Source organism: Gymnogyps californianus, chromosome 16, assembly GCF_018139145.2.
Source record: "Gymnogyps californianus isolate 813 chromosome 16, ASM1813914v2, whole genome shotgun sequence".
NCBI lineage: Eukaryota > Metazoa > Chordata > Aves > Accipitriformes > Cathartidae > Gymnogyps > Gymnogyps californianus.
Genome location: NC_059486.1, coordinates 12123248 through 12150510, shown reverse-complemented (window position 1 = coordinate 12150510; position 27263 = coordinate 12123248). Strand labels below are relative to the sequence as shown.

At 42.8% G+C, this 27263-nt stretch overlaps 1 protein-coding gene across 1 annotated transcript in view; it reads left to right on the top strand.

The window, feature by feature from the left end:
* TMEM132B (transmembrane protein 132B) overlaps positions 1-27263 on the top strand; it is a 258825-nt gene that overhangs the window by 57746 nt on the left and 173816 nt on the right. The window contains exon 2 of the mRNA XM_050906609.1: positions 15323-16202. Coding sequence (XP_050762566.1) covers positions 15323-16202 — 880 coding nt within the window. The remainder of the gene's footprint in view (positions 1-15322; positions 16203-27263) is intronic.

Here is a 27263-nt window from a genome sequence, read left to right as displayed (position 1 = left end):
CGGTCAGCAGCCCTTGGTGATCGTTGTTGCCTTGCACAGCTCGGGAGGCTGCGTCTTCCTGCCGGGGACTTTTAATGGCATCTGTCTTCAAGAGAAACGAATCATCCTCACCACAGTCACTATGTGCATTTATTAAGAAAGCCTCTGTGGAGAAAACTTTATTAATAGTTGTTATTAATGAAGATTGTGCAGTGGTCTGTGTATTAGCACTATGTATGAAGGTGTGTGAAAGGGGAACAAAATGACAAATGATTTTTGGCTTCTCTGTGTTGAAACTGTACATCCTTTCATCAGTTCTGCATGTGCATAAAGTAGGGCCAGGGGAAACAAAGGGGATGGCTATGGATCTCCGCAGCTGGAGAGAGCTCAGCCTTGGGTTGGGTGCTTGTTCCCAGCCTCGTCAGATCTATGCACCTTAACAAACAGGGGACAAATCAAGCACCGAATTAAGTCCCCTGTGCAGCACTGCATGACGATGACCTTCCCTGCTTGTTAGCTCTGAGGTAGGAAATCTTCCCTTCCTCCACGTTGGATGGAGTGCAAGGACTACATTCACAGCGAAAGGGCACAGGTCGGTTGATTTTGGAGAAGGTCCCCTTCATATCAGGGGTTTATTTGATCCTTTCCTTGCCAACCAGTCTTGCCAAGCCAAAGCGTCACAGCAGTTTAGATCTCACTCACTTCTCGTCTTCGGCTCCCACTCTTGCAGCCTCTAGCAAATGCTTATTTTAGCACCAGCTGGCTGTGATCCCTTTGAACTCTCTGATATGAGATTAAATGTTAATTTATTACATATCATTATAGGATTATATGTTATCTCTAGGATAATGGAATCCAAATGTTAGAATAGCAAGTTTGAGATTTAGTGCTTGCACACATTTTCCTTCACTCAGGAAACAAGAATAGTTGAAGGTAGAAGACTGAAAAGGGGTGAATTAATCTGACTGATCACAGCTAGCCAAGAGCTCAAGCCCTGGAAGAATACAGCCAGAGGTTCATAATCTTTTTGTGGAGTTCAGAATAAGCGGAGAAGTTGACTGAATTTTCTAAAATAAATAAGTATGAAGAAATTGTTATCTGCTTCGGGTGTTCCATGGGCTAAATCCCATGGATAAATTATGCAGTGTGAATTATGTGCTCAGCTCTAGTTATAAACGCCAGACGAAGCAGAGTGCTGAAGTGACCTCTATGCTGAGTTTCTGCAGAATTTTATTCTCTAGGCTATGGGTAGATGAGCAGTACTGGATGTAATAAGATATGACTTGAACTTGAATTGACTCAAACTTGAACTGCACTTGTGATGTTTCCACACAAAGGTTTACAGGAGATGCCGCTAAGCAGAAGGTGAACACAGCTTTTTTGCGGCTCCCTCTCACTGCCCATTACGGCAGCTTCAAACGGGCAGATGCTGACATTGAGCTGTGATGGAGCTGCATCCTCAGCATGCGCAAATGCTGGGCCATGCCCATGCACGACTGCTGTCTGCCATACATGTGCAAAACCCTGGGCTGGCTCTCTGGTGAGCTGAAGCAGTTGTAGGTATGAGTTTGCAGGGTCTAGGGTGTCAGCAATGCTGCTGCCTTTGGCAGAAGCGGGACAGGCTCTGCATTCAGAGGCACATAGATGAGATTGGGGTTGATGAGGTCACATTGGATTTATGGGGTCTTATTCCAGCCAGAAACTGGGCCTGCAGACTTGTGTTAATGTAGGAAGTGGCCCAGAGGAGCAGGGGGCAGCTGTTTGTATTTCTAACCTCTGCACTAAATTATTACTGGTCCACATTTGGTTCCTAATTCTTAAGTGGTTCATTTTCCCTGAAGTAGCTGACAACTACTACTACAGGCTAACCTTAGGCATGAACACTCCTGGTGTGGGAAGGTTGTTCCCAGACTTTCCAGATCTCTCAATCCTCAGTCTTTTTCCCAAGCTGCTACAGATTGCTATCAGTGAATTGTTTCAATTCAGAGGTAATAGGGCAAATTGGGAAACACTGCTATAAATTAGTGTGCATCCAATTCACATCCTTGGGGTAGTTTATCCTGGTAGGTGAGCACTTTCTGCTCTGGTCGAGGCACTGGCCTAAACTAATCCTAAACTAATCATCATGTTGACGATCTGGAGTTTCCTAACCAGTATGCTGGGTTGGGCTATGATAGTGATGTCCTGTGACTCTTTCTCAATTTTATAATTGCCCTGTCATTGAGAAAAGAATTAGATCCAGCTTTTTGCCTTTTCAGGCAATCTCAAATCTGATCTAATTTACTTCTCTTGACTCTTGAAGAGTTTGAAAATGCTGTCAGCTAATGCTCATTATCTTTTATTACCTGAATATATTAACACAAGTGAACCACACAGCAAATATGACCTCATCCAACTTTGTTTTTTGCTGGAGAGTTTTTATTCTTTGCCTATAAGTTAATAATTGTCTGTGAGCAAGATAACTGTATTTGGTGCATCGCAGTACGAAAGCCATAATAAGGTTTCACTTTCTTTACATACCAGTATTTTGACAAGATCTCCTTGAACTGCCTCCTCTAGAGCTATTGGGAATTTTCCTTGTGCTTAGAAAATCGAACTCTAAATTGCTAATCGGCAACAGACAGAGAAACAAACACCCAAGAAGTCCTGGGTGAGGCTGCAGGCTCCTTCTCCTCTCCCCAAGAGGAGCCGTTCTTCACGTGTGAATGACAAGCTGCAGCCTTTGATCATTGTAGTAAGAGAAAAGTGGTACCGAGGGATGGTTATTTTGTCCGTTCTGACAGCATCTGCCGTGAATTTGTAAAATATGTCAAATGTGTATTCATAATGTAAAATAATGCATTCAAGCGTGAAAAATTATGCTTTGTTCTGATACCGGGATGTGCTTGAGCAGGACTGTTTCAATAAGCAAGGGAGCAAGGGAGGAGGTCAGCAATCACCCTAGGAATGCGAAGCTCTTTTACTCCATAACAAATTAATGGAGTTGCTCGAGGCTGTTGTCATTCCAAAAATAAAATGTTGAATTAAGTAAAGGAATCTGAGAGAAAACAGAAAGTTTTGTTCTGGGTATTTTGGGCGGGGGGGAAGCTGTCATTAGAAAGGAAGGATTCATGTTTTCATGTGCTATTCCTTGAAAGGCAGATATAAATTGATAACTTAATGATGTCTGAACTGCAGAACTAGGCCTATGTGGTTGCTCCTATGAGAGTCAGAGAGCACATGTTGCTTTGGGAATCTGGTTAGTGTAATATTGGTTGCCTGTGAGAGCAATGCAAAGTGCAGGTTGAAGATTGGATTCAGAGAAAAAAGGCGCAGATATCTTTGAACTAATAGTGGTGAATCTGTAAAGCCATGGAGCTTTTTCTGAAGCAGCTAAAAGGCTGGCCTCGAAGGTCTCTGTCCTGAAACTTTGTAGCTTGTGCTTAAATTTCCCAGTGGGAAAACTCCCTGACTTAGTGAGACTGCACACACACTTGAAATGATATATGTGCATGTGTGTTTGCAGGATGGGGACACAAATCTTGCTGGAGGCAACAGCCTGCACCTCTGGAGGTCAGTGGGGAAACCTAAGTGAAAGCTGACTTCTTTCCACAGACCTAAACACTGCAAAGATTTAACCAGGAATTTAACTATCTACATTGCTAACAGTCCCAAAAATCAGCATGTGTAGTCAGGGTCACTGTCCAGGTGAGAAATGCAACAGTAATGGGGAGTGAAATGAGAATTGCTCCCAGTGCTCAGGCAGAGCCATGGGGCTGGTGCTGGACCCAGGATTTTGTTTTGCATGTCTCTGCATCCTGTTTTGTTTTATTGCGGTCCCCTAGCGGGGCCGTGCATGGTGTATACTCTTCCTGGGATTACAGTCACTGTGGGATATGGATGAGTGCTGGTAAGACAGAGGATTTTCTGTGCATTCAAGACATATCTGTGTTCTTAATAACTTTACAGAGGTTTTATTGTAAGCTGCTTTTGTGCTTTCCTGCGGCTGTTCGGGCCCATCGGTTTGGAGCTTGTTTCCTCCAAGAGCTTCAAAACAACAGGATGGAGAATCCAGTGAAAGCCCATTGCTCTGGAGAAAGGCTTTGGACCAACCTTACCTCTTTCTGACAAAGCCTTTGGAGAATCTACTGCCAGCATTTTAATATCCTGTAATTTTTGGCTTATGCAAGGAATTTTTCAATATCACCAAAGGCAGAAGCTTCTGTGGGGAGAATCAGAAGTGCTATAAAATGATGTACCTGTGTAACCTGTGGATGCAGGAATGTAGAAAGGCTGTAGTATATAGAACTTGAACTTACTTTGCTTCATTTCATCTTTAGGTGTAATGCTTGAGACCATTGACTGCAGTCACAAGCTGGGGTTTGCAAAGAGAAATGCAGCCCGGATCTGGATCATCCAGGAGCCGAGGGAGAACTGCCAGGGAGGGATCAGCCCAAACTGGGGCAGAAGTTACTACTGTTATTGCTTAGAGGAAAAATTGAAAATGCTGAAGCAGATTTAGGGAGGGATCCTTTTGAAATGGCATTTGCTCCTTAAAATGGGAATACAAGCAATGCAGTCAGCACTGTGTTTCTCTGTATTGTTGGTGAACTCTATCTGTGAGTAATGGTAACCTGCGTTAGTGATTTGGGAAGCAAAATAGGCTTCCTGAAAATTGGAGAAGTGGAGTTGAGAGGGACTTTCTGGTTCCTGGAAGGCAGCTGTGCCGTGGCGTCGCGGGATGCTGTTTATACCAGTGCCCCTTGTTCCCTGCCCGCTTCCTTTTGGGGTGCCATTTCTTGGGGTTGTGAGGGCATTTACCCCAGTCCTTTACTGCTGTACCCATGTGTAACTTTATGAGAGATGGGGATGCACTTTGCTATTCAACCTCAGCTGCTTAGATCAATATCTGCAGCGGGAGAGTGATTTTAATAAAAGGACTCTCTCTCAGCTTTCCTATCTCCATGACAGATAGACCCCAGCTAACATAAATCCTGGCCTTTCTCCTGTCAGTCTCTTGGCTTTGTGTGACATAGATGTTTTGACACTGAATACAAATATTTCACAGTTGGCTAATAGTTTAGAGCATATATTTAAGAGATTTACTTTTGCAATCACCTGGTGCCTTTACTGAATGTGTTTGCCTTGTAAGGCCTTTCTGTTGTTTGGAGAATATATCCACACACTCCCATACACATACTCATTTTCTGTTGTTTATGAAATATCACTGAGGAAAAATGAGTTTTGCTTTGGATAACGGTAGTAGGGAGCCCTCTCCTAACCTCCTCTTTAGCAATGAGAACCTCCAATAGCTGTGACAAACTTTATTTATCAGGTGTCAGGAGGGATGCACAGGGGTTTGCAATGCTGGCAGCTGGAAGTACCAACTCTGCACTGGAAGTACCAACTCTGCACCAGGGTAAGGAGCAATGCCAAGACCAGTGCCATGCGGTGGGGAGCTGGACGAGAGGTCTGGCAGCCCTGCTGCAATCCCTGGGACTGTCACCCGGCTTAGCTTCAGCCTGGGTGGCTGTGCCTCTTGACTCCCCCCATAGCAAAGGTGTGCTGCCCGGGTGTGCAAATCATCCTTCCTGAGTTGGTGGTGCCTTGATTTTCAGGGTTGGTTTTGGCATCTCCACCTCTGGCCGAGAAGAGCTGAGGGGTGTCTGGAAGGGAGAAGGAAGTTTTAGGGAATCCTAACGCTGCTCACGCCTGGGGGACACACCTTGGGGCAGGCTGTGGTGTTCATGGATTGTGTTTATGGGGTTTCTGCCCATGAAGCGGCAGGTCATGCAAAACCTCTGTGTGTGTGTGCACGGATTTAGCAGTCGTCTCTCCCCTCCAGGTAACCAGAACAGAAACCCTCCTTGGTTAATCAGGTGTTTCTAAACTTCAGTTTAGCTTGCAATAGTGGCTCTGTCATTCAGTTCTTTCAGCTGATGAATTCGTGACCTTTAGCCACTGTGCTAATGCCTCTAATTGTAACTGGCAGGACAATTTCCCTGTTGCTGTTGTATGAGAGATGCAGAGAAACTCACCAAGAGCAGCCTGTGACTTTTAACCGCCATATCAACACCCCTGATCAAAACTAAAATGGCAAGTTAGGCCAGTGATCAGCCCAGCAGAGCAACCTGAGCGATTGCAACAGCCACATTAAATGAGAAAACTCATGGGGGATTTCCTCTCTTGGGCACCCTCCCTGCACTGAGGTTTGGGCAGTTAAAGCAGTTTTGTCAGTTATCTGCACCGAGGTAGCCTTGGCTGGGCTGAGTGTGATATGGAGGAAGACTCCCTTCTAGCTCTCAGGGAATTAATCTGGGCTGGAAAACCTTAGTTCTGCAAATACCTGTATTGCCTGTGTCAGAGGAGGCGGGAGCTGGAGATGGCTGATGGAGACTTGAAGGAGAAACCTTGTGAATGTCTCATCTCATTTCTGCTTGGTTTTTGGAGAGAGAGTATTCAGTGTCCCCGTGCTCTCTTCATGCTCACACTTTTTCTCTATAGGTTCACCTTCAGTATTTGTTCTGTGTCCTTCACCCATTGGAATGATCCCCTTCTCCTTAATGGAAAGAATATTTTACACCCAAGAGATCTGGGCAAGAACTCATTGGCCCTGGGAGGCGATGAACACCTGGGTTAGGAACACTGTTATCCTGTGCTTTGTACGGTCCGTGGATGGGACCACGTAGTGCTTCTGTGCAACATATAGGTAGTACTACAGCAATATATTTTATCTAATTTCTAGCTTTTTCTGTCAGACACATTTGAATAAATGTTTTTAACAACAAAGACTTTGGCCAGAAGCATTCGTGTGAGAATTAGGCGGAGATGAATAAATAGAATACGTGATGACATAAAGATTTTACGGGATATGGGGATGGGCACATTACTCGCAGATGGTGAAACCATCCCAGTACATTTCAAGAAAAGCTATTTTAGGGATGTTTAGAGAGTTTTAAAAATTTTTTTATTGTGACTATTTTTTCTATTACTCCAGCCCATAAAACCAGGTGCCTTAGTTACCATGTTTCCACTGTACAGGGTTCAGAGGGAGCAATAAAAGCCTCTAAAACTTACCTGAAATAGCCTTCCTACAGTTACAGATGTCATAGGTTTAATGTCCTGTATCTCAGGTCCTTCCAGGCCTTGACATGATGGTAGCATTTGGAGGAAAGGGGATCTCTCTCCTCCCTGGTGGAATAAAATTTCCACTTCATAACCTATAGAGATGCTGGATCTTTGGCTTAAAAGCTGTGACAGGTTTAACTGTAACAGCCAGTGTTAATTTGCACTCTGCAGGTTTGGACAGCATAATTTTGGGCAATTTAATATTTGGGCAGGAAATGTGCTCAAGTCTGGTAGTTCTCAAAAAGGAGTGAAGGTGCTGGGGCAGCAGAAGGGTGTCCTATCTAGGAAAGTTAAACCCTCATGAGAGATGAATTTAAGTTGTTATAGTGGTTATAGTGCAATACTTACTCATATTTCATCCATACATACTCTTATTTAATCCTAAAAAAAAATTTGTTTGGTTTCAGACTGTGTCACCTTTAAGCTAAAAGAACTCCAGTCTTTGGAAATAAATATATCCGCTTGGAGAACCATTCTGCTGTAATGATAATGGTTCAGCTGTAGCTTTATACCTGATAAAATCTTCTTATGCAGGCAAATCTGATGTCTGCATGGGCTGGCATGGAAATCAGAGGAGGAAGCACAGTAGCTTTATTGCTTGAGTTGCGTGCTATTCCCTGGTTAGGATAAATATGTGGTCTATTTTGATAAACAAGCCTGAACTCCTCCTTCCCAGTAATAACGTTGTTAACAATCGTCTTCCCAGAGAATGGCAAATAATGAGGTAGTGGCTTAACAAGGCAGTTCCTCAGCCTTTTATAAGTACAGCCTCGTTTCCTTGGGAAAAAAAAAATCTCTAATCTGCTGGCTAAAGTGCTGCTATAAGGGTTTTTATTTTCAACTAAGTAAAAAAATCAGGGTAAAGTTTGCGTATTTGTTTGATGCATTTACTTTACCCCATTTTGTTTGTGTGTTTGCATGTGCTTGTGTAATGTTGTGTCGTCTTGTTTTGTAATTGCTTTAGGGATGACCTCTGAGGTGTTGCAGATGAGGTAGCGCAGATTAAGAATGGCTGTACCAGGTCAGAGCACAGATCCATCTGGCCCAGCAGCCCATTTCTGATAGCACCCAAAAGCAGATACTCAGAAGGAAAGAGTAAGATCAGGCAAGCACAGAGGATGCTTCCCCTAAACATTCTCTCAGCAGCCCGTGGCAGAGCTCCTGTCTTTGCATAACACTGATTTAGGGAGTGCAGCGAGCAGTGTTCTCTCTGGAGTCCAACACTTCACATGGTTTCCTTGCCGGACTAATGGCAGTTTTGAGCCTTTTTGTTTTTCTCCAGTTTTCCAAACTTTTGCTGATAGAGAACCCTGAATTAATCTTCAGGCCTTTTGGGTATTGGATTACACTCTGCCTCACTCCTTTCTGTGCCAGCAGTGCTGGAACTGGCATGGGATGCTAATCCTGCCGTACCTATTCACTCAGTTGTAGAGGAAAATGTATGAAAACAAATTGCTAGTCCAAGATAAATTTAGATTTATTCAGTTGGAGTTAATTATAATCTTTATTTAGTCCCAAGTGATGCCTTCTTATCATACACTTATTATAGCTGAGAAAATTAATTTTTATTCTACCATAAAGGTGAATGTAATAATCTGGGTTCAGGGAACGGATTACTTTAATAAGATTTATAGGCAGCCTTTCAGACAGTACAGTTTTATTACTATCTGTAGGTGGCCTTGCTGTATGTATGTCTTTCAGTATGGGTGACTGTGCAAAATGCATGCAAGGTAAAAACTGTAGTAAGCACCAGCTCAGAAACTTCAACATCCAACTTAATTTTTTGGCGATGGTAAGCAAGCAAAGCACTTGACTTGCTTGGGTACACAATAATACAATTTATTACTGAACTTGTGGCCTGATCAGGGGTTTCATTCATATGCATGGTTTAATTTTGCACTGAAAGATGTATTTTAGTAGACAAAAGATTTATGAGGCCTGAGATGTTGCTTTCAAGCTTTTTGGAAGCAGAGTGATGGGCAAACATAGGCATGTGGTGTGGGAAGAGAAGCTTTAGTGAAGAGTGAGCCATCAGATCTGATGGGCCAGAACTTGTTTGCCCATAGACATCTAAACCTCCAGCATGCAGGTCTGCACTGGCCACCTTTAGCAATTGAGTTAATGGATAGAAATAGGCTCCTCCAACGGTGATTTATTACCCCTAAGATATAAGTGTCTAGGAAAGGATGAATGAATTCTGGAGATACCCTTTTCTGTGATTTACTGAAAGGGGAGGCTGGAGTGTGTACTGGGCTTAGATACCTATCTAAAATGAGATGGGCTGACTCCCGTGGAGGGTGGCCAGAACGCGTAGCTGCAGTGAAGCTTGGGTAACAGAAGTTTGACTGAGACATTTGAAGATAAGTACGTGAGACATTATCCCAAGCCTACAAAAGTTAATTGACCTCTCTTCAGTTTTAGATGTTTGGATTAAATAGACTTCTTTTTTTTAAATTGCATCCTTTTTCTTGTCTTTCAAAACAAGTTGCCCAACTAGCAATGTTTTGCAAAGCGAATCTCTGTCTCCACAAACGTGTAATCAAGATTGAACGTAAGGACTGTAAACTGGTTGTGAGTCCTACATCAAGTTCTATCCTTACATCAAACTAGGATAAGAAGAAGAGAGAATGAGAAAAGCTTAAACAGATCCTATCATCTTTTCTCATGCTACAGTTTTTTATACGTTGACCGCTTCTGGGCTGACTTTAATTTAATGTTAAAAAAGTATTAGGAACCCTTCTTTAGCTCTTTCTTGCAGTGTCATTTATATCTTCAAATTATTCTGTTACAGTTGAAAAGACTGTTTGTTATTATGTTTTTTTTTTCTGTGCCACTGTGGTTCACTGTATAACTACCTCAAGTACTAAAGGAGTAAGGCTTGTTTTTGAATGGTAGGTGATGGAAGTTGTTCCTCAGTGGGACTATGGAGGGTTTTTCTCCTCCTTTTCCTCCCTAATGTGAAACTGAGGAGATGAGTCACAGGATGGACTCTGAATGCGGGAAGTAAACAGTGACATCCTCCTTTCAAGGTTATTTTATTAAATTTTGAATGAGTCAGGGAGAGCACGAGGCGGGTGTTCATCTAGGCTCCTTAAATCCTCCTTGAACAACCCAAACTTATCCCACTCATAGTGCTTAAATGAGGTCTAAACTTGTGGTAGATTTTCACGCTGTAATCATCCTCCTCATTTTCCTGATGCCAAGATTAAGAGTCGGAGTTTTCCCAGCTGTAGCCAGGCCAAATCACCTTGCACAACCTCTCATGGCTGGGGTCCCTAAACAGCATCAGGTCTTACCCCTTGCATGTATGAGAGAAAGTGACCTACACAGCTGGTCCAGAATTAATTATTCTCCTATAATTTATCAGTTTCAGAATAGCTTTCCTTGTGTAGACACCCTATTCTGCAATACAGTGTGTTTTTATTCAAGGATAACGCCTGCATTTCCAGAGCAAAATAATTATTATGAATAGAGCCATTTTTATAGTGGAATAATGTACATGTGTAGTTTGGTCTTTAGTGAGCGCTGGTGGGAAGGGCTGGTGATTTTTCTCCTATACAGACAAGCCATTGATTGCCTCTGTATGAGTCATGGATAACATCATAGTACTTACTGGCACCACATTACTTGAAATTATTCCTCTTTTACAAAGAGGAGTGTCTGTATGATCTCACGCTACAATTCTGATGATGCTGCAGGAAAGATGAATTTTAACATTTTCACAGTTTTTCCACAGGTGCAGGATTGGCTTTCTTGTTTGTTTTCAGAGAAAAAGGATATTGAAAAAGTTGCAATTTTAAATGCTTCTTGTTCCTCACACCTCCAACTTCAGAATTACTGAGGGCTTATGGAAGACTTGGCCTCTGTTAAGTAGTTAGCTAAAGTAGAGGGAAGATGTAGATGTGAAATTTGGATTTATGCTCCAACAGGAGTTATTTTCCCTTTTTAGTTACAAAATAATGAATTTTAAAGACTTTCCTCTTACTGCAGCTTAATGTAGATGCATTAGTTTTTAATGTTGACCTGTCACTGCCACCACTACCTTCTAGTAGGATACTTGTTTTGCTTCTTATTAAAATGTATGAAATCTAAGAAATATAGCTTGGATGAAATCTTGAGTTACGTGAATGGCAGATTTTTATTGCACAGTGTGACCTACAGCTATGGCTTTGCACGTGCCTTAGTCCTGTGCTGCTTTTTATGGCATCAGTCCAGGGTCAAGTAAGATTAAAAACAAAAGCGAAGGATAATTTTATGGTTAAATAAAAAATTATCAAGGCAGCAGAAAGGAAGCTTTGTTTGAGGTCTGAGCTGGTCAGAGTAAGGACCAGGAAGGGGCATCTCCCTGATGCACGGCATTGCATGGTTGGTTATGTGCACGATGGATTCCTCTCTCTCTCTGCTCTTCAGAAACATCAGAAGGATATTTCCTTTCCGTCTGCACTCCTAGAGTTTGCAGGATGAACTGGGCTATGAGGCTGTTGCCCAACTCTGGAGAGAGGGGTTTTGGTATAAAATGGGAGCGATAAGATTTTACAAGTTGACCTGTTGCTCTAGGGATCTTAGTATTTGGCTAGTTCAAACAAGTGTTTTAAAAGGGGCAAAGCACCTGCTGAAAACCTGTTACAAGGTAAAAGTTATTTTAGAAATTAAAGCTAAATATCTCAAGTCATGTCCAACAACGTGTTATTTCCATACATCTCCCCTCAATGCCCCCAGTGCCATAGTAGTCTGAGAAACAGACTGTGTTCAGCATTTGAGATAGCACTGGGCTCTGAGGATGCTCATTTGGCCTCTTTACTTTTCGTCAACTCTTGCTCTCTTTTGTTACATAATTAGGACTAACCCACATTCTGATCTTATATTCTGCCCTCTTTTGATCTTGCTGGAGTGCTTATTAAAGGAGCAGGTGATTTATTAGTCGCTGTGGTGCTGACATGCCGAATTAAAAAGGCGGGGTGTTGGCCTGCCATCGTATGAAGTATTTCTTTTTAGACGTTCCTACAGCATCATAAAATGCTGCTAAATTCAGATATCATATTTTGTTGCAGGCTGGTTCTAGGACAAAGCCCAGCCCTGTCTACTGGTGTTTATGGCTTCCCATATAAGCTTTCAGACAAAATTTGTGTCTCATTTTGTTTGAGTTACAGCAGGCTGATATCCTAGTCCTCGTGCCAGTTCTGAGAAGAGGCACTGAATGTTGCCACTGTAATGAAACAGAGGAAAGGAAAAAACATACCTTTTTAAACTTCTTGTAAATTGCTGGTTGAGAGAGATAAAATATCTGTGGGAGGGAGGGGGGGGAGTCCTATAATGTAAACACAAATGCATTTAAGCCTTGCCTCTTTTTTGGTTCCTCTTTAGGCTCAGGAACTATGTCAGTGTTTAAATCTCCTCTGCAATCTGGTGTGACTTGGGAGAAGGCAAATTTTAGCTCTTCTCCCAGAAATCAGAGGGTACTCTTGCTGCTGTGTGTCCGTTGCTTATCTGTATGGCTACACAATTTTTATGATAAATGCAACTTCTCAAAAGTATTGCTTTCAAATGTAGTTCAATTTATCTACAATTAATCCAGGAAGGTGCTTGTCTGCATTTGACTTCTTAGCGAAGAAACAACACCCTTCCTCCCCTTGCTGCCTCGGCTTTCACAGGAGCAAAGTTCACTTTCAGCGACTGAGTTGTGCAATTGCACAACGGCACGGCAAGCCATGCCGTGTCAAGGTGCTCTATAAATAGCAGAGCAGTAATGGAGCTGCTAAAACAACACGTGGTGACTTTGGTTCTAGAACTGGCATCGATCTTCTTTCTCCCTTCTCCTCCTGCTATGAGCAGGACAAGGTTTGACTCAGGTGTGTTTCCTGAGCAGCTTGTTATTCAGTGGTGGGATAAAAGCATTGGGGCTTGCACAGAACAGCACAGCAAGCAGTAGTGGGGCATTGCCTGACCCCTGCTAAATGGTGGTCACCAGCTTCTGCTCTTTGCCACCATCCCTGTTGTAGGTTGCTCTGGTTTCCTTGCCTTGTGCAGCCTCCTGTGCCCGGTGCTAACAGGCAGTGGTGTCCATCTCTGCTACACAGCACCTACTGCTTTCTGTGGTGTCTGTCTCACCTGTGCCTCCTGCCTCTTACACTGCTTGTAGCTTCGTTAGCCTCTTGCCTGGAGAGACTGCCTCTGTCTTCTTCCAGAATTGCTTATTACTACTCACATCCTATGGCTTCCCATAGAGAACTGGGGTCTCTGGTGTCTGCATGCCGCAGGGAGTGCGCCAGCTGCCCATCGTTCACATCTGAATGAAGAGAGATGTGGAAGGGAAGGGCTAAAGTCAGCTTTCTCCCCTAGAAAATTGGTTGTCCCCTATGTGAGCTATGATACCATAGCAAGCTGGCCCAGGTCAGTGCTCACATGGGGAAGGGAGAAGACAGTTTCTCATCATCTGGGTTTCTGCATTTCAGCTGAGTGCCCAGGTCGGTGGCTGTGTTGGCTGCCCAGGTATTGGCTGCACTGGTGTGTTATGGGAGATGGGCTGAAACGTTTATGCGTGGGCATAAGAAACGAGAGGACACCCAAGTAGGGCAACTGAGTGGCAGCTGCTCTGCAATGGCATTTGCTTGTGGAGCTGAGAGGAAGCCCTGATCTGACCCCCAGGTGGAGTAGTGAGAGAGGAAACTGTTGATACTGTTTCCTGCTGATAATTGTGTTATGCTTTTGTATATTTTTGCATATTTACTCGTTCCCACAAAGAATATTCCAATGGCTGCAGAAAAACCTTGACACAATTAAGTATACAGCAAAAGTAAAGGCAGAAGTATTGTGGTGAAACGAGAAGCATTTAAACAAGTGTAGGTAATATCAAGCCATCGAAAATAAATGAGCAGAATTTCAGCTGAGAACAAGAGTGGAGCAAAGTCAAATGGATGAGATTTGCCCTAGAATCTGTCTTCAATAAGTGTAGGCTTTAAAAATACACAACCTGAAAAAATAGCTTAAATATTAGAGCTTTTATCTGTGCTAAATTGTGGCTGCAAGTATCTGAGTCATCTGGCTTGTAACAGGTGTAATTGTTTGTGCGGTTGTCGCATTGTGTATCTGCTCTCCCCACTCCTGACAAACAGTAAAATCGCCGCTAAGCTTCAGCGAGAGACAACAAGAGCTTTGACCTTAGGATCTGTCATTGTTCCTTTGTTATCTCTGCGCATTATGGAACTGCTTCATTTTAATTCATTTGGTTTCTGTTTATTTCTTCTGTGGCAGTCCCAGGAGCTTGCATTCACCAGCTTTTTGTCGGAGCGTATGAATTGTTAGTTTGAAAGACCCACCATTTCTTTCTGGTAGAATTGCAGCCCAGATTGAATGTATCTCACTATTAATTAGCGATTGGCCCAAACCAAAGACGCCTGTTTGACCCCTCCCTCCCTCTGGAATCTTTTCTTGCCTGGGAAAAATTGCTCAGCGCTGGCTGGAGGATTGACCATTGTGTTGTAGAGAAACTTTTGTGGTTTCCAAATGTGTTTCATTCTCCTCTGGAATGAAATAAAAAAATCCTTCTAAGCGTCTGCGAACCTTCTGCATGTAAAGGATTTCTCTCCTTCTCTCAAGTTCACTCTTGCCTATAAATCCATCCCACTGAGACCTCTATCAAACCCCATATTTTTTTGTGTGAAAAGTTTTGGTTTCAAGAACACAAAGCTTTTATCAGTTTGCTGCTAACTTCCAAACTGCTGACCTGGCAAAAGTGGATTGGGAGTGATGCAGATTTGCAACCCCCCATTGCATTGTGTGTTAACTATGTTAGACTAAAGAAAATGTTCTGTTTTACTGCCTACTAATATTCAATATGCCGGTTTCTTATGTATCTTGAAACATGGATGAGAAAAAGTCGTAAATTTGATCTGGCAATAAAAGACCAAAAGCCAACCAGTAAAAAGTTTTGGAACTTAGATTGGGATCTGGCCAATCAATCTCCTCCTTGTTTTATCCAGGACTTGATTAATGGCTTTCAAGTAGATGTTAGATTGGGGAAGGTGAAAAGGGAGCTGTACAGCTGATGCAATGGGATGTTTTCAGTGTGTGAGCTTTGAGCCAACAGTGTTATTCCGTGGTACCTGTGTCAGATTGTTTCGTAGTTGTGGCTAACAGTATTGATCTCTGGTAATACATTGCTTTTGAGAAAAACTGAGGGGCATGCTAAGCAAACATTAGAGTTGTCTTTCTGTTTCCTTTTATCTTTGGCTTGCAGTGGTGGAGAGCCGAGGAGGGATCATGGACAGCATACAGAGATTTTCAAACCTGCCAACGTATCTCCCCGCGAGCTATCACATCTGCAATGCTGATATTTTCTTCTTCCTCAAAGAAGCCAACCAGGATATCATGAGGAACTCCAGTTTGCAGTCTAGGGTGGATTCTTTCTTTATATACAAAGCCAAACTGCCACCTGTCCTAAATGCCACGTATGGACCCTTTTCTGTTGAACAGGCTGTTCCCTTGGACCTCATGCTGACTTCTGCATCTTTTGGTTTCACAAATAAATTCACTTTTAATTGGAAATTAAAATCTCACATAATTGACAGCTCAATCTATTCCAACAAACCTAAAATACAAACCTTGTTCTATATCGCGGGGAAGGACTGGGATGACTATAATTCTGCGGAGAGGTTGCCTTGTGTGAAGATGTTTGCTTTCCTGGAGTCTAGAGAAGTTGTGGCCGGCTGTAGATTGACAGGTCATCTAGGATTATGTGTTGCGGAGCTGCAATTATCTCCTAGCTGGTTCGGCTCCCCTCCGCCCCTGGTTTCAGAGGAGACAGCCTCCCTGGAAGGGATTACTGTGGAGCTCTTCTATAAGATTTATACAGCAGATGGGGAATGTTCTCCAGAGGATGCAAAATGGGAAAACAATATCCATGCAGGTCAAGATAATGAACACAAGGCTTTGTCAGCTATGGAGAGGATTGGTAGCATCATTGTTTACCCAAATCAAGACAAATTAAAACAGTCTTCACTGAGGCTAGATGAAAACGTCGTTATTCGCTTACCACTCAACCCGGTCAGAGAAGGTGACGTTGTGACCTTTCATGTTTCCCTGGCTGATGACTCTCTAGCAGACCAGTTTGTATTAAGGTAAGAGAATTTTTAAAGTGCTGTATGCTAAACAGTCTACAGATAGGGACAAACTGATGTCAGGTGTAATTTCTTTGGTTACATTCAGTGTTTTCCTGAGAGAACTTAAGCATTTCCTCTCCAACTGGGGAAAACTATAAATAGTCTTGAATTATCTGTGTGGATGACACTTTTTGGAGCATGGGAATTGATTTTAAAGTATGAGCTGTAAATGTTTGTATGATTATTTTTTGTTTTAATTCTGTTTGCTTATAGTCATAATTCTGCCTCTTAAATTATGCCTGTGTAAGTCAGCCAGGGTAACTTCTGCGATCCATTTTGCTAGGCAGTTTGCAGGAGGGTTTTCCGTTTCTTTGGTGAAGCTCCCTCTCTTTTTATCAACTTTCTCACCATCTTTCCAAAGTACATGGGATACATCTTGCACAGGTCATATGTGGTGAGGAACTATTTTGTTGCATTGTACAGAGAGGAGGTGAGATGTGAGAAAATGAGATGTGCCTCAGCTTGCATAGGAAGTCTTTGGCAGAGCCAGGATTTGGATCCAAACTTTGCAAGTCGTCTTCGGTTTTTCTGTAAGATAGCCCATCCTGCTTCCTCAAGCTTTTGACTGCTTGTTGTGTGGCCCATTTTTGTTTTAAGTTTTGAGACTTTCTGGTGACCTTTACTTGTGAATCTGCCTGTAATAGGAGAATTCAGGCATTTCTAACCACCCCGAGGGTTAGTGCTGCATATTTGTTATGTCCTTAGCTGTCAGACTGTGGGTTCAGAGCTGCATAGAGACCAAATTCGGAGAGAAATGTGAGCCAGACTGGGGGAATAAAAGGGCCAAAAGGTAATTAAAAAGTGTCATATGCTGTGAGAATGCGAGACGCTTGGGAAAGGAGGAGTTGCAGCCCATGCTAGCAAACCTCAAAACAGATTCATACTTTTTGATCTGAGAACGATGGGCGCAGAACATGACAGAAGTGCACTTTGGGGACAGACGTTGAGAAAACAGGCAGCAAACCTTATGCAGCACTTTCAAATCATTCAACTTAGAGATTGCTGCATGAATCAGGACAAGTGGTTCATAGCGCAATGCAAAGGCAGAGGGAAAGAAATGGTCCGTAATACCCCAAGTGCTTCCATCTGCTTAGGGTGGGGCGTAAATGTGTGAGAAATATCATAGGGTTTAACCAGACTTTAAAAGGTTTGGGTCAGGAAGGGTCTTCCTATAAACCCAAATTATTCTTGCCTTTACCTGGCTTTACTGGTTTTTCTTCGTTAAATGTGGTTTTGGCCAGTATCCCCTGTCAGTAGATGGACCAACCTCATGGAGCAGTCAGGTTTCAGCAGTTGTGTATTGATCCTCAGTGCTATAGCAGAGAGATTATGGAATTTGCCTAAGGCTCTGCAAGGATTTAACATCAGCTCTTAATTCTCAATTTTTTGTTCTCTTTGCCACACCACAGATAAAATTCCCTAGGTATTAGAGACAACCTAAGATGAGGATGTTTTCTTTCCATTGGAATTTCTAAAATAACATTTACCTTGTAACAAACGATGCGAGGGTAGAGTTTTGATATTTCTGTCATCCAGGAAAACACCAAAAACTTCTTGCAGAGGTAGTTTTGAAATGCTGTCTTTCAAAAGCAAAATAGTTTCTGGAAGCGCTGAGCACAGTAACTAACCTGGGGTTTCAAGGAAGCAGACACCGAGGGAGTCAAGAGCCTACAAACTGGGGAGCCTGAGGATGACCCACAAGAGCATGGCTACTGCCGAGACCCTAGTCTTCTCCCACAGGCCCCTATGACTTGCATGTCTCCAGCCATCAGGCGGGAGTCACTTTGCAGTGCTCTCCCAACACACGGAGTGTGCATCTCGGTGCTCCCGAGCTGCTGGGAAGGCAGGTTTCCATGGGGATTTCCTTCTTTGAAAAGTGTGCGGAATCGGTTCATCTCCAGGAGATGTTTCTGTTACAATAAATCAGCATGTTTTATGTGCCCAGAAATATTTCCTTGGAAAATTCACTATGGGCTCTATGTAGTCTAGCCTGTCTGGTCTTTTATTTGGCTTTGCTTGCATTGTGCTTTTCATCACAGGAACTGCAAGTATTTTTATTTAACCTTCAGTTGAATGCTGAAAGTAAGAGACAAAATGCAATTCTGCTGGTTCACCCGTCCTTCAGGATGGAAAGAGCACCAGCAACTGTTGCTATGATTATTTTGAATGACATACGTGGGGCCCATGGAGAGATTATTCAGCTGAAGTTTACATAGTAGGCAGGGAATTACGCTGAGGAAATATAATCACTATAGCGCCTGCATCTAATTTATGCAGTTTCCCTCACAGGCTTTCCCTGTTTTTCAGCTCAATGCTAATGTCCGTAAAAACCCAGAAGGTTTTTATATACATAGAATTTCTGTGTGTTATAGCCAGAGAAAAATACATTGAAGTGAATGTTTGCCTTGGGAAATATATTTTTGCCTAATATAACTGATTGTTTTTAATCATATCTGTTATAAGTGTAGCGAGGTGAATTGCAGTCTGGCTCATATGAGATGATAGATCAAAGTCAAGTCATTCTCCACACAGCATTTGATGCCAACCTCGAGCTCTGACAGTATGCAAAAGAACAGATATGCTCAATTTTATGCACCTCTTTACTATTTCATGCTGTGTTGTGTAGTATTTTATTTTATGTTGGATTTTGTTCTAGCAAAACAGACTTCAGTTCTCATACAAGAGCAGATTCTTCCTCGTTTTGGTAAAATTCGGGACTCTTAACCAAGCTTGGAGACTGAAAAGCAATTGGAAACAGTTTCTTGATTCAGCAACGTGCTGTGTTGAAAGATACTCACTTGTTAAACCCTCGTCCTTCCAGTAATGTCACTTACAGGGCGATGCTGCAGGTTATATGTGAAGCTCCAGCTATCACTTCCAGTCCCTTTCATCAGTCCAAACTGACTTTGCTCTGCTTAAGCTAAGTCTTGGTTGTTTGTTTTCATTCAATAACTAGAATTTAAGATTGAGTTGGAGCTCTAGTTGTGCTGTGGTCCAGGGAATTTGTTTCTTTTCATGCTGCAATCCAGCCAGCATGGCTTGGTGTAATTGAAGGACCCAGATATGTCAAGGGGCAGAATTTGGAGGCTAAGTGTGCATTTAATGCTTTTGCTGTGCCTGACAGTCATATTGCTCACTTTGTTGACAGATGATCTATACATGTGTGCAATGAAATTCTTATGACACTGGAGATTAATTTGTGGCCTTGCTGGTCTGGTCTGTACTGTAAAATTTGCCATCTGTGAACATAAATTTTGCCCATTATGTTAGGTGGGTTGCCACTAAACATAGTTTAACCATAAAGATAGGTGAAATGGGCTATGTTGCCATGATTAAACTTTTTTATGGGCTACCTAGTTTAAAAAAAAGGAAAAATGAAGCACAGCTTTGAGATCCCAGCAGGACGAATACATGCATCAGTGTCACAAATTTTCAGGCAGTTTTTGTCTTTTGATGCACAAGAGTATCTCTGTTACCTCCTTTACTGACAAACTTACATGAAACATAGTAAACGAGGAAAGATGGAAATAATGAGTAAAGAAGGGGTAACATCAGCTTTTGTGCTATTTGCTAAACAGAAGTCGTCTCCTGGTATACATGGAGGAGTTGTAAAAGAGACAGGAGAAAACAATTCTTGCTTAACTGGAAGGACGGAAATCTCATCCAACAGCACTGGGAATGGCTTGCATTTCTTTTGTGGTGTATGTTATTATTTAACTCCATCTTGAGACTCAAAGGGTGTATTTAAAAGAAAAATGGGAATCATTTTGTACAGCAGGAAAACATTTAATGGAATAAATGAACAATTGCCCCTTGGTTATAGAAAGAAACGAGGACACTCTCTTTATAAATAAATGGCAGAATTTTGTCCCGTTTTCCAAGTCGCCCCATTTAAACCGTCAGTGAGGATGTGCTGGTAATGAAGGCTGAGCACTAATAGCAATTTGTCGAGTCACAGACAAAAAGTGGGTTTGTCGGCATTCGTTACACGTCCCTAACACGAACGACCCATCCTTCTTTTGTGACCGATCCAAATAGAAACGGAGATTGGAGATATTCCAGGAATAATAGTAAGGGGCTGAAACCAGGTAATGAATCCCATGCTAGAGAAATGAAAGCGGCTGTGGTTGGGATGCGGTCCTCTGTCTGGAGGGGAATGGCGGGACCGTGCAAAGAAACCTCGCTGTTGTTCGGTGCCTAGGCAACCTCAGGGAAAAAGATTATCCGCTTCTCTCTGCCATGCTCCACATATTGCAGGGCAAAGATTACTTTTTGATTTTTGGATCAACCAGTACAAGGTGTAATACACGCCGGTTGGCTTTTACTGATTATTCTCACTAGGAAAAATGATTTTAAGGATTTATATTAATAAACATATATCCATATGGAAGAGGTTATGTCTCCTGCTAAGGAATAAAAATTGCACAGGCCATTAAAACTGACTTACAAGGCTTCTGCGTTAATAATGAAAGATCTGTAGAAGTCTGAGCAGTCGTCTAGAAGGCCAGAAAAAGATCATTAAGAGGATGTCTCCTGCCAATAGCTGCCAAGAGCAAACAAGGGAAAAGAAAACAGAAGGTTTTAGATCTGGAAATGCATAGAAAATGAGAGCATACAAACCGTGGGGAATGCAGCCTGGCTGCGTGTGAGGAGAAGGCTCCGCATGGCCTTCATCGCTTGTAACCAAGCTGGTATGAATGGGGAAGCAGGGCAGGATTATTACTGGCAAGAGAAATAAATGATTAACTGAAGCATCATTTTAGGATGAAAACTCAGCAGAAGTGAAAGTGTTGAGAAAGGGAAAAAATATACTTCTGAAATTAATCAGAAATGCTAGTTCAGATGTAGAAATAATTACAGAATTAAAGCATTACTGGTGACTTGGGAATATTTGGTTTTTACCCAAAGATTTTAATAAACGCAGAATGAATGTTTAAATGTGTTATTTCTCTCTTTTCTCTGAATGTACATTGAACTAAATGTAAAATATGAAATAGTAATATATAATATTAATAAAAAATATCAAGCGCTGCAAATTCTGGAAATGCCAGAGATGTCTGTGCAACCTTAACTCAGTCTGCATGTATATATGCATTATAACATATTCCTCAAAGACAAATTCACACTATTTTTTTCCAGATCTCCTGCTTCACTTGATGCATACATTGTCTTCCTCCCACCGTTTTCTTTTCTTTTTGTCATTGAATGGGAAAGGGAGTAACATCCTTTCAGGACACTCCTGTGAAGCCTGGGGGAGCTGTCACCAGAATTTTTTTTAGCTTGAATAAACCATTTCTATAAATTCTCTTTCAGAAAGGCTTGAACCATTCTTTTATTTTTCTTATTTCTATTTGAGACAGGCACGTGGCCCAGAAAAAGTGGCTTCAGCTGATGAAAGCCTGGCATGATGATATGGAGTTATGAATTTCACCAGGATGTTGTATGAAGTAGTTAGACCTGAATCTCTGTTGACTGTAGTGAAAAAGGCATCCTCCCTGGGTACCTGTAGGCAGTGCATGGCTGTGCTGCACCCACGTGCACAAGCCAACCTGCCCTGGAAGTAGCCGTGCCACACTGCCAGGTTTTCTCTCCTTTTCATGTGCTTTAAGATAACCTTCTCTGCCCTAGCCACACTGGAGAGGGAGAAGAAAAGAAACCACCCCTTCGTACAGTCTTAAAAACAGTTAAAAATGACAAAAAAAATAGCTCCTTCCTAGAGCTCGAGCAGTCCTAAGAGCTTAAAAACTGATGGATATGCGACAGTGAATAAATGACCCAGTGAATCCTGAAAGACCCCGCAAGACTACAGTCAATAAAGCTTTTTAATGGAATTTTAGATAAAGGTCAACTATCTGCTACAATAATCAGCCGTCCGCGATCACTCTTCACAGGAATAAAACAGACAGAGCAGCAGCCCCACGTGACAGCAAGAGGCTCTTGTTAGTTGTTGGATATTGGCTTTGAAGCACTTCCAGACGGGATCGCTGTGTCGTGGTGATAAAACGCTGGTTTTTATTGAGATGTTTTCTGATGGCAACTTCTGTTGCTCTGCAGAAGGGGTCCTGAATGTGCCCTGCTTTGTCCGGAAGCACAGCTGCTTGTTACTGTGGCATTATTAAGGTGTTGTTAAGCTAAAGGAGGATGAGACAGTGATGGGAGGCTGTGATGCTGAGTTTGGGTGACTGTGGCAAGTGTCCCGGCTGTCTGCCCCTTCCCTCGCCCTCCGCAGCTTAGGGATGCTCCCTTCTCCCATGGGAGCGGGGAAATATTTTTAAGAGTTGGAGGGGAGGGGTTGGCCAAAATGCAGAGTTAGATTAATTAAAAATATTTAGCCTGTGTGTATTTCACCAGTGTTTTTTACTGAGAAGGTAAATAGTTTGACAGCTAGTTATTTTTAGTTTTGACAGTTTGGGAATATTTCATGTGTATGGTGGGGGAACACCGAGTACAGCTGGAATGAAACAAGGACCCGCTTTCCATGGGGAAAGGTGTTTGGTTTGCCTTGAAACCCTACTTTTTCTTCTATTTGAGTCCTGTCAGCAGCACAGCTATCTCATTCATCTGCCCATCTGCATCTATGAGTGCTAAGGGATGTGGCAATGTTATGTAAATTAATTTGCTGTATCTCATATCCAGAACCATAGAGTGGAAAAAAAGAGAGTTGGTTATGTTGATTTTAAGTGAGTTGGTGTGTCAGCACACATCTCGTCTCTGCAGTGCTGAACTACAAGTGGATAAGCAGTGCTGTGTGTAACTGGTGGCAGTGGATCTTGTTTGACACATCAGATCGTTTTACACGTGTGTGACAAATAAGGTCTATAATAGGAGCCCCGACAACCTCTTCTCTGCCAGCGTGTTAGCAGACACTGCTATACTCTGCAAACGGAGATGATGTGAAAAGTGTTTCTCGTGGATTTGGAAGGTGCCAATATGCCACGTGACTTGACACAAACTCAGCCTTGTTGATGGTAATGGAAACAGATTTTACATTTTTAAATGGTTTGGGTTCTACAAGCTTGTTCCTAGGCTGATCCCTGTCTCCGAAAGCTTCGACATGACAGCTCCTGCTAATTAACTCCACGCAGCTCCTGCACAACTCAGTGCTTGCTTCTGGGCTGGGTGCGGATCTGCAGAGCACTGTCAGCAGGTGTGGCACAGTTGCACTGAGAGCAAGGTACGAGCTGTGGTTAAAACGCTTGTGATGCAGAGCGTGCCTGGGAAGGAGGCAAGTGGATTTTGGAGGAGACCACTGCTAAAAGGACGCCCTTGGTTGGTTGCATGTGCTCAGACTCCCTCTATGTGACGTGAAGGTGTGCTGGGTAGTGATCCCGCTTAGATGAGGAGCTGCATCTAAGGGGCTGCCGTTCAGCCTCTCCATTCAGCACAGGGCATTGCCACTGCTCTTCTCCAAATCTTTCTTTTGCTGGGGGCTATCCTGTCTGTAGTTATTGCCTTGCAGGAAGGAACAGATGATTTACCCCTGCTGTGATTAACATTGGTGCAGATATGAAATGGGAAGGGAAGGCCACCGAAGACAGAATTAGGAGTTGAGTTTTGTGTGTAAGCACCTGACTCTGAGTTCAGTTACCTCCATTAATGAACACAAAGCTGCCTTCAGGTGACAAAACTGCTTAAATACACAGTAACACAAAGGGTAATTTAAGGAAGACAGCTGCAAGATAAACATTCTCTTCATTCTTTTTTTTTTTTTTTTTTTTTTTTCACCTTGTACTCAGGTTGGGAACACAGGTCAGAAAAAGTTCCTGTCCTTGAGTGATCATTTCAAGTTCAGGGACACGCTGTGGCTTTTTGCAAACTATGTGTCCTAGTGAATGAGACCCTGGCGGGGAGCTTGGGGGAGGGTCTTTGTTTTGGACAATATGCTGAGTGGTCCCTGCTTTGTGCTGCCAGACAATGATGGCATTGATCAGCTTCTTGTACGGCCCTTCATTAGTTGGCAGTGCAGTAAATCACAGTCTTGTTTAAACAAGTTAGACACAACAGTGATTCGGTCGTTGATGAAGTTACTTCTAGTGTGTAATGAATAGTATTAAAAGAAAAGTATAAAAATGTGTCTACTTTGAAATTTACTTTCTTCCTGAGATAAATGTTTTGGGCTGTGCATTGCTGTCATTTTATCCTGGTAAAAACCAGATTACTATCCCATGAAGCTGACGAAGTATTGCTTTGAGTGAGCACGTTGATCTCAATTTCTTCATATTCCTGCTGATGCAACAGAGAGTTGCTTTCGTCCTTGTGTTCACCTGTAAGTTTTTGCATGGTCTGATACAAGAAGGCCAGTGTGATAGTTAGCTGACAGCTTTGTGGAGGGAGGACTTTCAGAAAGAGCAGGAGACAGAATATTGCAAGAAAATTGTCAATGTATCTTCTTGTTTTGGGTGCTCCTCCTGCCCCCCCTCCCCCCGCAATCTACGTCAATGAAGAACTCATAAGAAATGGTTTTGGACAAAGCAGAGCAGGGACCTGTGCTTTGTGTGAGGTATTTAATGCTTCAGATAGCTGCCACGTGTGCCTTGGATGCTGTACTCGGCCAGGGTATGAAAGAAATCATATTAACAAAGTTATTGGATCCCAGATGAATCAAAAGAGCTGCAGGAGAAGAAAACAGTGACAAATGAGTCTGCCATCCCGAGGCACAGCAAATAGTGCTTACAGTTAAAGCTATTTCACTTCTTGCACTGTTCGGCTGCCAGCCCTCCGATGCTGCGTGGGCAGCAGGGAGCGAGGCAGTGTGAGGAAGGTGATGCCTCGTGCTGGCAGAGCTGCAGAAAGCCCCATGCAGTGGGGCCAGTGTTGCTTCGCATGGGGGGACTGCAGTGGGAGCTCTTCTTGAGCTTCCCAGAGCCCAGGGAGCTGCTCCTGGGTGGCGGGGTTCATCTCTCATCTCCCCCCACCTTTCAGTCTGCCACTTAAAAGCCCCCTGCCCTGAGCAGTGCTGGGTGTCAGTGCCCTGTATGGAGCAGTGCTTCATCCTGTGTTGAGAGTTACATACAACTACGTAAGAGGAAAACGTCTCTAAAATATATTCTCCTTAGGACCCCTGTGGAGATGCTGTGGATATTCCCAGCAGAGGAGGAATTGGTCGGAGCAGCAGTATTTCCAGGGGCATCCCAATGAGGAGGGTGCTGTTGGGAGGGCCATATTCAAGCAGCCCCATGTTTGTGGGGCGAATTTGTCACCCTTATCACTCTGAACCATCAGACGTGGCTTCAGCAGGTCTCCCTCTGCTCCTGTCGTGCTTTTGTTTAAGTTGCTCACTAAGACCAAAATATACCTTCCCCTCCCCACTACACCCTTTTTAAAATTTTCCTGCCAAGTGAACTTTCTCAGTTGCTTTTTTCTCACTGTGTGGCCCAAGCTTTTGTGGTATTAATGAAGGAGTCCTCAAATGCATTTTCAGTGAATACTTATCTCTAATTGTGCTGGTCCTAGAAGTGAGCAAGTGGGAATGGAAGAGAAGCAGAAGTATGGGATAGACAATGCCTTGTTCATGAGCTTTCTAAGCATCTGCTCAAGTTAATGAGGGTCTGGGCAAGAAATGTGCCAGGCGGCCCAGGAAGCACACGTATGAGTGCTTTGATGCCGATCCCTGATGGAAGATGGTGATAAAATGCACCAAGTGATGCTTGGGGACAGTCTGAAAAGTTTGTCCCGTCCTGGGAGGTGGCAGAGGGTGAGGGAGAAGTGGTAGCAGACTGTGAGAATCTGGACCAGGATCCAAATGCATTGTGAGTTTTGGGTTGTTTTGGATCTGGGAGTTTGGCTCTGGCCCATCTCTAATTTAATTTGCCTGGCCAGAGTCTTCTCTGTCTTATACAGAAAAGAGGGGTGATTTAATTGACTTCTGTAGAGTTGCTTAGGATTTGTTCCAGTAAAACTATTAGAATTTGGTTGTGTGCAAGGCACGTGTGTGTGCCAGTGTTACGGCTTCGTATTTCTGATAATTACTGGGAAATTTGTTGGGGGCAGTAGTACCTCTGGGTGGGTGGGTGGATAGAACACAGATGGGTAGGGAATGGTCATGTTTTGGGTACTGTTTTTAATGACACACAGTAACACTAGTAGTACAGTCTTAATTATGGTATTTCCTGCTGTTATCTCCATAATGTGGCATAAGTACCTATGCTCTTCAGCTAAGATGACTTTTGACTCATTTGCCAAAGCTAATAACCCTTTAAAAATAATTTAAACCTTTTCAGAAGTATTTCACTGATGCTCTTGGGACCAGTAGTCCTTTATTTGCTACGGAGCAGATATAGAATGAATAGCAGTACTGTGAACTCCCTCAAACAGCGACCTTATGTGAGATGTAGTGATTACAGCAATTAAATCCTCTTTGCCAAGGCAACCAGGGCTTTATTTCAAACTGAAGTTAGATTTTTTTCCCCAAATGAATCTCTTCTGCATGCATTATTCATTTTTCTTTGGATCATTTAGCCTGTACGAGTTGCACAAGCTCAAATTCAGTATTATTATTTATTAATTATTGCATTGAGGTAACGTCTAGGACAGACTGCCTCAAGGGGTCAGAGAGCGCAGAGTTCCCCAGTGCAGCCAGAAGCAGAACAAGGTCATAACCCTTGTCTTGAGGTGGGGGTTGAAAACTTAACAGCATTTCTAGAACAATTTTTGAAGAGTTTGCATTTGCTTTTTACTTGACTCCATAACCCATGCCAAGGAGGTTTGGGGCATTTCGGTCCAGTACAATTTTGACCATACTCTTAAACTTTTTTTACTTATGTATTTGAAAAAAAGTAGGTCATGTCAGCTCAGGCTTTCTAAGTCCAACTACATTTGGGTGACTTGAACGCTGAACTTCTTGTCGCTGTGGCTCTTGCTTGCAGAGGGGAAGGTCAGTGATCAGAAATGATGGTTAAGATGGAACATTTTCTTCAACAATTTTGGAAATTCTAGCTTAGGATGTTTTTTTGATTCCTTTTTTTAAAGGAAAAAAATGTTAAAGAAGTGCCTATAACTCTTGCCTTGAATGTGCTACAC